We start from the raw sequence: 12,889 nt of genomic DNA, 5'->3' as shown, positions 1-12,889 counted from the left end.
CTGGGGAAAATAAATAAAGCCGCTGGACTTCTAGAGTTTTATTTTCCATTAAGTCAATTGAACTCTCAGTAAATAATCACTATTTTACTGAGAATTTATTTCATCCCATATTATCTCGTTCTATTTAATTTTATCCCAATTGATTGAAGTCTCTAATTTATCAACTTCATCTCATTTCGCTTCATATAATTTTTCATGTAAGGGAATATGTATGAATGTATTTAAAAAAGACTAATTTCTTTTCCCTACCTATTCGCTGGTAGCTTATGGAGCTATTTCAGCAACGTCCGGTCGGGTAGGTCAGCTGACGGGCTCAACCTAAAATAATTTGCTAACACTAGCCCTGGCAAGAACAATGCTTCGTAGAATCTACCACCGAATCGGAATCGCGACCCACTGGGAAGATCCGACGAGAAACTGTAGGCTTATTGGTATACCGAGCGCGTCGCTGCCCGTTTTATTTGTATACTGTTTACATACAGAGTTAAAGTTTACATCTCAGTGTTAGAAAGAGTGTCGAAAGTAACAATCCGTGATCCTAACAGAGATCATCCCAAAAAACACTGTTTTTGTTATATTACTGTTACTTTACTTCGAACCGAAACGCATAACTGCATGTGTAATGGAAGCGGAATAAAAAGCAACTCTCAGTAACTAATAAGATATTTATTGGCAAATATTAAAATTAAACTTACAAAATTTAAACCTAACGTTCATTTCAAAGATGGTAACATGTTCATTGTACTCTATTATATTTAATGTATTAATATTGAGAAACAACCAGCATAAAATAGTAGTAATAAATCCTATAGTATTGTTTGAACGATATACAACATGTATATTTAACTACATAGTCATAAGGAATAGAAATCTTCTTATACATCAGATGAGATACACCTATCCATATTCATAAGTTTCATTTAATATTATTCTTATACAGTTCAGCAGGACGACCAGTGAATCTCTGTCACGCTTGGCTGTCGTTATCTCTGTTCGAAAATAAACATATTAAACATATTTAATTTATATATTATATAAAGGATAATAAACATATTTATTGAACCTACTCGCAAATAACGATAATAATTGTAGTACATTCATGATATTAAACCGGACATTTTCAATGCAAATTAATAGCATCTACCTCTATAGAAGTTTCAATTCAATCGGATTAACGCATAGAAAACGAACAAACAAACTCTTCTTTTTATGTAATTCGAAAAATAACAATAGAGTTTATGGTGTTTGCCGTTATTGTTCAATTAATTTTAAATAACTTTCTTCTAGAATTTTACGGTTTTTCATACACTCGTTACCATTATAAGCTTCACACATGATTTAGGTAATCCACCAATACTAAGCTCTTCACACAGAAGCAACCCGCAATCAGTATTTTTGTGCTTGGTTATAGACTTCTATTGTCAATCCGTAAAACATTGCCATTATTTGTTTCATTTTTAATAAGGCAACACAATAGCATCCTCCGAAAAGTATTGCCATATTAATTTGTTTTTTTTTTAAATAAGGCAACACACCAACTTCCCTTCGTTAAAATCTACAAAGAATTATTTAATTAAGCAATAAACGCTTATTGTTATGAATGGTGGTCTTAGATTGAAATATCTTATTTGTTTAGTTCAAAAACTGTAAAATAATAAACAAAAAGGTAAACAGAAGCTGTGTCTTAAAATTCTTAACGACTACCTAGTACTTGCCACGAACAAATACGTACTATTCAGTAATACACTACTTATTATTTTTATTCAGTTAAAACTCAAATAGTTGAGTAGGTAGTCCTGCCTAACACGATGTTTTAATTAATACTAAAAATATTAATTAGGTACAAACTGTATTCAATTATATAAATTCTACGATCTATCTATAATAACATGGATGGATTTTTTTTACCTTTTAAATTATCACAGTCCTTACTGTAAAATTTTGACTCAATTATTATTGCAATAAGCGTAGAAAACAAAAACTTAACAGAAAGTACTAGGAAACATTACGTTATATAATAAGTCAGGATATATAATTAATAGTATATAAATAATACCGTGTATTAAGTACTCTCTAGTACTTACTGTAACAAAAATTACAAGACACTTATCAAAATACAACATGTTTATTTAAACTTGCATTTTAAATACAACAAATGGAGCAAAATCATCGTCTTGTAGGTATGTATATTATAAATTGTTATTGTTGAAAGTTATTTATTTGTAACATAAGAACAAAATTTTAAATTCGAATGCGCAAAACACTTTTGCAACGAGAGCTTAATGTACAAAAGGCCACTTTGGGTAGCGACCGCAGTCTTGAGGCATCTTCGGCGTATCCTTACGTGTCCTTAACCGCTCCAGTACAATGACTCATAGCACTATACTTTTGTTTTATTGTTAAGTTTATTTGTTTATATGTACTATAAAATCTGAGACCTTAGAACTTATGTCTCGAAGTGGGTGGCGGCATTTACGTCGAAGATGTCGGAATAGCCCCTTAGACTACTAACGAATAGGTAGGGAAAAAAGTCTATTCCTAAAATTCGTAAATTGATTTGCGGTCCGCCATGCTGTGATACATTATCTAGCGCCAACCAGACTATAGTTTCACATTATAATTCATACTACCATAATACGAAGTCATTTTCAAAGAAAATGCAACTCAATGTTACGTAGTAGGAGTGACTCATTAATGCTTGCCAATTAAAACGATGGAATTAATTGGTGCAAAGGAAATATTTTTCTAAAATAAATATTGAATCTAACCGGAAATCGAAACTGGATCCCGTAAAAGGGTAATTAGAACCGGTAAGTAATCTACATCTGTGAAGTAATAATATTAAATTGCGCACATGCGCAACATTTAAATTCAGTATAATATGTGTAGGTGATATACCTTATCAAGGATTATAATAAGCTATTTTCCTTATATATATATATCTATTTAATTTATTTTTATATTATTAATTATAATTTTTCTTTTTTCGTTTATTAATAAAATTTGCGAACTTAGTTTCTTTTTTCAAGATTTTCATAATCATAGACAAGATCAAAAACAATTTTACGGTTTAATCTTTTTTTTATTAATTTTTTTTTTAACAATTCTCTATTTTTAACGCAGTCTTTACAATTTCCGTGGTCACGGAAAATCGTCTATATTAAAATAAAAGAGAAACAAAACGTAAAAGTGTTTTTAACGACTTGCGAACATGTTACATCTTATCATTGAGGCAGGCGCGCTCGTCCGGACGTAAAATGTGAGCCGACAGACAAGTTTCGTAGCCTTCGAATCGACGTCAACGTGTTGCCAACTGAAACAAACTGCCATAGTTATGTACCACTTTTTTATTTTTTTTACCTATTCTAGTGACCTCGAGGGATCATACTAGATTCACCTTTTCTTTTTTTTCCTACCTAAGCTGAGAGACTTGAGAGGCTATATCAGCGTAACCTTAACTAGTAGGTGAGCTCACGGGGCTCTAACCTGAGGACGTTGCTAACACTAGCACTAGCAAGAGCAGTGCTTCGCAGAATGTACCGCCGGATCGGAATGGCGACTTACTGAGCAGGTCCGGCGAGAAACTCATTGGGCTGTGTCTATGGATTAATTTACTGGTGCTTTAGGTACCTAAAAGCATCGTTAGTGGATCGTGGGGATACAAAAAGACGTATAGTTATCAACACTTCTAGTTTATCTTTACATAAATTAATAATCCTCTGAAACATAAAATAAATGTATGATGATTTCGATAATATCTCGAAGAACTAGGAGTTCATGTTAAACATTACCTACATACATAAATTGGGGGACCTGTCTGAACGTGAAGTTATATCAAACATCCGTTTTTGATTATTAATTAGTTTAAAATATATTCGTTTACAAATACAATAGGTTGCACTAGTTAATTGTCTGTATACGTTCTAGGATTCAGTGTTATAGTTTTTAGTTATATTATCTATCTATTAATTTGGTCTTTGCCTGTCCAAAGTCCATGAGTTTATTTGAGTAGATAAATTAAATGTTACACTATATAAATTAACGGATAACTAAATTGGAGCAAAGTACTTAGTCTATCATTCTCCGTCCCACAAACCACACGTAAAAATCATCTAAATTTGTTGCTGTTTGTTTATCCAAAAAATCAATAAACAAGCACACTTTAATTAAATCGTTATTATGTTTTGTATAGATTCCTTTCAACGAACGTTTTCTCGCTGGATGGAATCTAATCCGTACGATCCGTAATCCGATCCGTAGGTATATACCTTAATATCAGGGCAGCAGGCGGCGTGGGAACAGCCGGTAGGCGGCGTACAGCACGCCGCACACGCACGCCACGCGCACGCTCGAGCGCAGCACGCGGGTCGACAACGACGGTGGCGGTACTCTGTACGCAACACAAGCATGTCTTTTAAGACTTCGTCAAAGAGAACGCGTACTTAGCGCGCACCAGTGTGCCTAGTGTGAGTTTTTTAACGTTCTCGATAGCGTAAAGTTAACTCAAAGGACAATGCCCATTTTCTATGAGCGATTAGGCCCCTAAAAAAAGTTGTCGTGTGATGATGGTTTTAACTTAATTGAGAAACAACTTGATAGACAAAGAAATATCGTTTCATATTCAGAAAACGATTTTTATATTCTCACACAGGTTTAAGAGGAATCTGTCTTTTTCTGCAGCTAGAATTGAGTTGTTAATTGTTTTCTTCGAAATCAATAATCGCTCTCATCATTATAGTATTAAATAAGTTAATTGTGGTTAATGTTGCTAGAAATAAGCCCTTACGTACATTTTATTATTATTATATCCTCATAATAATAATAAAATGAAATGAAAATCCGGAAGCCGGCAACGATAATGTTGTTGTTGTTTTTAAATTCGCCAATAATTAGGCAAAGAGCGTAGCCTATACAGCCTAGTCTGTGGTAGTTATATTTTTTTAATGTCAATAAAAAGCTTTTTGGAAGTTTGACGTCAACTCGATTAATAACACATTGCGTGAGCGCGAATTTCCGCAGACCTTTTACCTTGAAAAAAAAAAAACAGTCCCTGCTATGTTAGCCACAGTTTTATTCCAATGCCTCAATAATCGTGAACAACGATTATTGACGTTTAATACACAAAACAACACCTAATTTATAAATTATACATCACAATAAACTATTAAAAAAACATTAAAATAAAACTTCAAGTGACGCTTCACTCGGGTTGCTGCCAAAACTCTCTGATCATATATAATAAGAATAGAGTAATGGTAGGCCATTGAGATTTTTACTAATGGAATCATTAATATCTAAAAATATCAAATAATTCATGGTTTTAAGTAATAATTATTATTACAATATATAAATATGGAATTGAACAAAAATAAACTAAAAACTCTGTGAATTATTGCCATTAGCTATTTTTTTTAAATTGTTGTTCAAGTGACAGACAACTCTTTCGTCTGGCAGCATATAGGTTTACTATAAGGCTGTATGGGCTAAGCCCTTTGCCTATTGGCGAATTTAAAAACTATGGCACTCAGTTTTGAAATGTTATCAAATAAGTAATTTATTTTTTTGTAAAACAATGCCAGGGTGAAAGAAATGTTGATACATAAACTAAACAAGTGAAAAAATAAGGCATAGTTTTTCAAGTACAAATAGTTTAGACATAAAGTTGGCCCACTTTTGGTCATTGTCCTTTGTATGCAGTCGGAACAGCGCCCCTAGCGGCAAACGTTCCAACTCCATAGACATTTAAATTAACTGTTACGCTATCGAGAGCGTTAAAGAACTCGCACAGGCTTCGTCAAACAGAACGCGTACTTAGCGCTGCGTTTTAACGTCGCGCTCTTTTCATGTCACACAAATTGACTAGATGAGTCCAATGCTCCTTGACGCAACGCATTCGCCAAATCATAGTGACTTTCTGTTTCAGTCTGAAAATTTAAAAGTATTAAGATGTGGAGTGATTCAGATGTGGCATTGTATAAACATGGGTATTTTCTAACTAATTCTATAAATTTTTCGGGCATTATCCAGTATTTTAATACACATTCTATTTGACGAAGCCTTTAACGTCAGACTAGCCTGTCCTGCTTGATAGTCGCCATTCGTAGGCGACATATTTCAAATTCGACCTATTAAAAAATAACGTTTTTTTTGTCATTAGAGTAATAAGTTGCGTGCTCGCTGACATTCACAAATTCCGGTTCGAAATATAAGACGGCCATTATTGTCATTAAACTAGACATCGACCTGGTGCACTCAATGTCGTTGCGCTTAAAAAAAAAAGCTTAAATAAAAATTCTACCGAAGTACAAATTATCACTGTATTGGCACTTAGAATACTTAAAACACTTCACAAACACTTTAAAATTCTCAATTCGCTTCTTCCGCTTTGCTTCAGGTAATCCGTTCGTTGTCTCGCTTCGAGTAGTTTCGATTACTAACAAACTGCGTACCATCTCTGCAACGCTTTTATAGCCGATAAGACATCCCTAAAACTATCGAGAACATTCCTCACAAGTCGAGTATTTTCGATATGCGTTTCTGCTATCTGACAATAGATGGCGTTTTGCGTCTCGAGCGTTCTAGATGTTACTAGATCCTTCGATATTCGTTCGGCTATTTTTTTTTATTGCTTAGATGGGTGGACGAGCTCACAGCCCACCTGGTGTTAAGTGATTACTGGAGCCCATAGACATCCACAACGTAAATGCGCCACCCATCTTGAGATATAAGTTCTAAGGTCTCGCGTATAGTTACAACGGCTGCCCCACCCTTCAAACCGGAACGTATTACTGCTTCACGGCAGAAATAGGTAGGGTGGTACCCACCCGCGCGAACTCACAAGAGGTCCTACCACCAGTATTTGACGATAGATGGCGTTCCTCTTACCGGCGTAACACTAATTACGGGATTATTATTAAATTAATTTATTATTAAATTATTATTAAAGATTAAATTAAAAAAGATATTAAAGATTACTATTAAAGCGTTCCGTGAGTGTTCTAAGTGTTAATGCAGTTTTAATTTATAGTTCGGTAGAATTTTTATTTATCTCGAACACCAGCGCGTAACTATATTTTTATCTTCTTGATGACAAAAATTCAAATGAACTTACAGTAACAAAGGCGGAATGTCTTCTGGCTTGATCTTGCCCCAGTGCTCCACGATGCCGCCGACGTGGCCGATCCCAACGACTCCCACGATGCGACAAGGCTCGTGACCTAACAGCCAATTTTTATTATTATTATCATAGTTTACACAACTAATATTTGAAGACATGAGTTAAAGTAAGTTAAGAGGTTAAGTACAATTTTAAAGGTTTTCAGTTTTAACATTGAATGAAGGTGCTGTGTGCCTATAAACCATATTAGACCTTAAAACTTTGAGTTTAAAGGATATTTTTAGAAATGACACGTAATGAACGTCGAAAAAGTACAAGTAACAAAAATTTATTGTCCGTTTGCTCAAAATTAACAAATTGTATCAAATCCCCTTCACCCACTTATGTCTTCATTTATTTTATGCAGTTGAGTTCTACGGAATAAAGCATCTACTGTACTCGTATCGGGACATCATAGACACAGCCCACTGAGTTTCTCGCCCGATTTTCTCAGTGGGTCGTGATTCAGATCCGTTAGTAGATTCTGCGAAGCGAATTCCCTTGCTAGGGCTGGTATTAGCAAATTCTCACAGATTGAACCCATGAGCTTATCACCCATTCGCGCGTAGTGGAATAGTCCCTTAAGACTACCAGCGAATAGGTAGGAAAAATAAGATACGAATACGCCGGTGTTCAACTTCCCGTAGAAGGAGTACAAATTTTTCGAATGGCATACGCATTTGACGGTAGTCCACGAACTGTTTTCGCGATAAAACTAAATATCCGTCATAGAAAAGTAACTTTGAAATATGTTAAAATTGCATTAATTAGGGCCGGCCTTAAATAATGCAATTTTAGGCCCGGGCCTACTTTAAGCCGCTCCAGTTTCAAGGGACGCTCTCTCATTGTACAATATAATGGACATTTCGAAATATGTTTTTTTTAAGCTTGGAAAGATGGACCAGTTTACGGTCTACCTGGTGTTAAGTGATTACTGGATAGACATTTACAGCGACAGTCCCTCACACAATACTTATACAAAGTAGAGTGTAGTATAAGTGGAACTGAGTGACAGTGTTAGATCCAGTATGTATCCAGAATGGATCCAGTTCCTATATATTTGATACTGGAGAGTACAATAATAAATTACAAACACAATATGAGCATACATGAAAAGATTTTCATTCGAATGAACATAACATGGTTTTCCCTCGATTAGTCAACATTGAGTTTCCCCCTCCACCTATTCAGTTGTGACGAATGATACGTAAAAGATGCCAGTACTGAAACTGCTGATGGAGACGATACTTTTTTAGCATTCTTTTTATTGAATCATCGATGGGTACTTACGCGGCTGCAAAGCAGCTACTTGCAGGGAATGACACAGGAACATATCTCTTTCAACTACAAACACTTGCTTTAATGCGGGAAATTCTTCAGCCATTTCCTCCAACATATCATCCAACATTTTCTTCTGTTTACATTTTTCCACTTCTTCTAAGCTGTAAAAAATATACACAACATTAAGAATTCTAAAAATATTATTCCTAATGCGAATCGAAAATAGAACGCGACATTCACGCTTCAGAATTTTTTCATTTTTACATGCAGATGTTTGAGAACAACATTCACTGTATAGCAAACCAAAACGGGACTAATATACGGTTTACCTTGAGATTAACGGAAATTAATGTTTATTTGTTAAGCTAGCAAATACTATAGGTCTGATAATAATTATATATAAATAATAATAGGTCATTAGGATTCATGGTCAGGTTTAAGAGTTGACAACCTTACGGTCAAAGATTACCTTATAGTTTGATTAGACGTAAGTAAATGCCATATGAATCTTATAGTCTGTCCCCAGGAGAGTGACGCGATAGCTCTATGCAATGTAACGTCTATCGCTCTGTCACCGAGTTGTACAACACAGTTCGGAATCTTTTTCGCCTGAAAAAAAAAAAGAGGTGTTTTAGGAATATTTGTCTTGGCTAAAATTTACTTCAATCGCAAGAATTAAGTAGATAAAATAGTTAAATCTTCCTTTTGTAAGCATCTTCAGTGAAGAAATACAGTAGGTATGTACTTTTAATATGGTTTTATAGCAGTATAGATAATCACCTCTGCCATAGCACGTCGGAATTCCCCACCAGGTGCCATACCTAACTCTCTGGTGATATGAGCAGACATATTTAAGAGAAGAATGTACATGAGTCCATTGAAGACACCATTTTGAGCCATTGTTGCCCTGAAAACAACACATTAAATTAAATACTAAGTTTCATGTTCTAAAGTAAAAACATTATTATTATTATTAAAACAGTTAAAAAATTAATCACTTATGAAACTAGTAAGGTATAATGGAAAATAATTGATCCTTTGTCAAAAAACACAAAATACCGACCTTATTTTCTTGATATTAATATTTTTAGCTTCTCTAAGAATGACTTCTTCATCGAGCAATAAAATATTGGTTCTCTGAACGCATAACTCAACTGTAACAATGTGGGGCTTTACTTCTTGTATTACCTGAAATATAAATTTACTATACAAAAAACTTAAATGTTTGTACCTAAATGTCATAAAACACTATAACAAAATTCAATTTTCAATCATTAGTTTAATTTAAGTTTGGAACTACATTAATTATCAAGTTCAAGGAACGATCTTTGTGGCGAGACTTGGGGGAGGCCTATATCCAACAGTGTACATCTGTGGGCTGATAGAATAGAATAGTGCCAACATAAGTAACATTTTTGCTTATTATAATATGGACTTAGCTTATTTAATTAATGTCTTGACTACAAACCCGAGATACATCTTCTTGTGATTGTAGACTGAAATGTGCAGTACCGATTAAATATACCTTTCCGCCATCAGGCGCATCTAGTACTGTGACAGTGCTAGGCAATCCTTCATCTAAAGGTAGTTCTGGAACACCTGAAAACATGCATATATGTACTTCATTTTCATTTCAGACAAAAAAAAACCGATTGTCAAGTGTTAAAAATTACATAAGGCAATAATGTTTGCATGTTAATCTACTTTGGGTACTACTTGGGTTACTACTACTAAATTATAATTTGCGTAATTACTAGTGGTACCCCGTCTTGTGAGTGCGCATGGGTAGGTACCACCCCCCTGCCTATTTATGCCGTGAAGCAGCAATGCATTTCGGTTTGAAGGGTGAGGTAGCCATTGTACTGTAAAAACTTCTAAGAACTCATATCTCAAGGTAGGGGGCGGCATTTACGTTGTAGATATCTATGGGCTCCGGTAACCACTTAACACCAGGTGGATCATGAGCTCGACCATCCAGTAAGTAATTTTTCTATATCTCATTTTATGGGGTTGATGAATTCGGCAATGGAGGCTTTGTTTCATATTACCTTCCATATCACATTCTGGATTAGAATCAGCAATTTGATTTTCAGAAGGGCTTTCCTTTTTTTCATCAGGAGTTGATGTTACAAACTTTGGTTTTCCTGAAATAAAACCAACAACTACAAGTGTAACACATTGTGATATTACATTATACATGCATTTATATCTAAATTATTTTTATGTGACTGGCTGCGATTAAGCACTTCAAGTTTTATTATTTGCTCTATTAAATAGATTATTTACTTTCGGTCCATATTATGATCCCCTAAGATATTAAGTTACATTAAGATCCCTCACAATTATACTATTGGTGCCAAAATGCCTATGCTATACTAGCCCAATCATCTACCCTATTATAAAATTTTGCTATACTAGTTATCTATCCCATTTGCAAAACTTTGCTAGGCTATATACCTTAATGCAAATATATTAAAGAAGCCACTATGTGCCTATAATATAATGTACATATTCCACTTTTAGAAAATGTGCTTTATTTGAATGACATACCTATTAATTTTGATTCATTTCATAGTTATGTATGTTACAATTTCTCAACATTGTGTTTACACTTAATTCTACATATTTGTAACATTAGTGACATTCCTGCACTTTTGAAATTATTATTTTTATTTCTTAATTAAATTGAAATTATTACTAATTATTTCACATATTTGATAAAGTTCTAAATGAGTATATCAAATAAGGTTTTTTTTTTTTAAATAAATTATCATTATAAGAATACTAATAGTGGTTTTATTTAGAAATAAATTAATTTACAAATAATACCTACTAAACACATGTATTAATTATGAAAACCAAATAATTAATATGATTAGGTAAATAGTATTTATAAAAGCTCCTCTATTGCTGACCAATCAATTCAAGTTCTGATTGCATAATATAAGGTGGATAGGAATTTCAAACTATTGCAGTGAAATTACAGCTATACAAAAAATAACAATATAAATGCCTCCACTCACTATGAGACCTGAGGTTGAAGTATAAACTTTTTAGTATACTTTACTATACTACTTTTAGAATACTTTCTGCAAGCCTTGTTTGGAGAAGGATATATAGCATTCAGGAAGTATAGTGCAGAACAGTTCATTCAAGAGCCAGATGTGTGTGGTAAAAAGTATATCTAAAAAGGCACTGTTAACTAATTAAAAAATCACAAAGCTTGGTACCTGCTCAACATTTTACCAATATTATGGTTATATGATGAAATCATTAAAAGAGTAGTATGTTTTTATGAAAAAGACATGTTTTGATAATGAATTACACACTTTTATATCTTTCAACATATCATTAGTTATTACTTAATGTACTACAAAAGATTTAACAAATTTTCTAAATTTTACCACTGTTCTCCCCGGGCATATTTTCATTGATTTTTATTGATGCATCTCCTCCACCATCCTCAGCTTTTATAAACAACTGACATTCATTCGTAATATCACGTTTAACTGAAGGTTTAGGCGGTGCGAATATTATTCCATCTGAGTTATCACGGGGCTTATGTTCGTCGTTTTGTAGGAGACGATCGGCAGCATCCATTTCTTCTACAATAAATTATAAGAATTGTGTAAATTTAAACTGACATACACTGTTAGGTAAAGCTGAGTACTTTAAATCGAGTCATTAGTTATTTTTTAACATAATCCTGTTTAAATGGATATGATTTAAACATATGGATAAAATGATCGAAGTGCCAACTCGAAACGTTTGTCGACTGAATATAAGCTTAAAGACCTAAGTAACGATTTCCGAATTCTTCTCTTTTTCGGATTTTTTTTGAGTATTTAATCGATTTAATCAGATTAATTTGTTTTACAATTATTACAGATGCGTTTAAACGAAGTAAACAAATCGAAAAATTCGGATTTAGGTACCTACCTATTTATGGACGAAATATGAATTGCTATTTGCTATTCTTGACAACTGACAATTGACAACTTTCGACAACTTTGATCGGGATCAACTTTCCAGATTTTCCTTACTTTCACTTTAAGTGGGCTTACTGAATTTAGCCCCCTTTTTTTATTTTGGATTTTTTTATTTTTAATTATTTGTTCGTCGTTGTTTCGTTAACGTTCGAATATAAAAATTGTTTGTTCATCTTTTATTTATTTATAATTAATGAAACAAATGATCACCCTTAAGTTGCCCCCTCTTACTAGATATCTTTATTTTTATCGCTCAGATTAATTAGTTTTGATCAATTATCGTTTGTTCGATGACTATTGGTAATTGTTCGATCATAAAAACAATTAAATTCCCAATTATTAATTATTTTATATCTAATAAGCAAACCATCACCTCACGCCTACATTGCGCATTATTTTTATTGCCCTTGTAGGCAGACGAGCATACGGCCCACCTGATGGTGAGTAGTTACCGTCGCCCATG

The 12,889-nt window shown here is 33.6% G+C and overlaps 1 protein-coding gene across 2 annotated transcripts; it reads right to left on the bottom strand.

Moving 5' to 3' along the window:
* Positions 1-647: 647 nt before the first annotated feature.
* Positions 648-12,572, bottom strand: LOC101741455 (traB domain-containing protein). Of its 2 annotated transcripts, none has more exons than XM_012695341.4 (11): positions 12,377-12,572; positions 11,842-12,042; positions 10,486-10,581; positions 9,906-10,036; positions 9,501-9,625; positions 9,218-9,344; positions 8,907-9,046; positions 8,447-8,598; positions 7,112-7,217; positions 4,269-4,390; positions 648-3,313 (listed from the first exon to the last, which is right to left on the bottom strand). In XM_012695341.4, exons 2-10 carry the CDS (start codon positions 12,035-12,037, stop codon positions 4,276-4,278), a joined length of 1,188 nt encoding a protein of 395 aa, XP_012550795.1. In that variant the 5' UTR covers positions 12,038-12,042; positions 12,377-12,572; the 3' UTR covers positions 648-3,313; positions 4,269-4,275. The 2 variants fall into 2 exon arrangements, with proteins under 2 accessions (XP_012550795.1, XP_012550797.1); XM_012695343.4 differs by lacking the exon at positions 12,377-12,572 and adding an exon at positions 12,233-12,376.
* Positions 12,573-12,889: the final 317 nt, after the last annotated feature.

The sequence above is a fragment of the Bombyx mori genome, chromosome 22, assembly GCF_030269925.1.
Source record: "Bombyx mori chromosome 22, ASM3026992v2".
Lineage (NCBI taxonomy): Eukaryota > Metazoa > Arthropoda > Insecta > Lepidoptera > Bombycidae > Bombyx > Bombyx mori.
Note: the sequence above shows the minus strand (reverse complement) of the source record. Positions and strands in the feature narration are given on the sequence as shown.

What these genes read in the sequence shown, in the direction of transcription:
- LOC101741455 (XM_012695341.4), bottom strand. Translation starts at nt 12,037, where the DNA reads ATGGATGCTGCCGATCGTCTCCTACAAAACGACGAACATAAGCCCCGT. An exon ending in TCCGACGTGCTATGGCAGAG is followed by an intron (nt 9,047 to 9,217) that starts GTGATTATCTAT and finishes TTTTTTTTTCAG; the next exon opens with GCGAAAAAGATTCCGAACTG. An exon ending in GACATTCCGCCTTTGTTACT is followed by an intron (nt 4,391 to 7,111) that starts GTAAGTTCATTT and finishes TGTTGCGTACAG; the next exon opens with AGTACCGCCACCGTCGTTGT.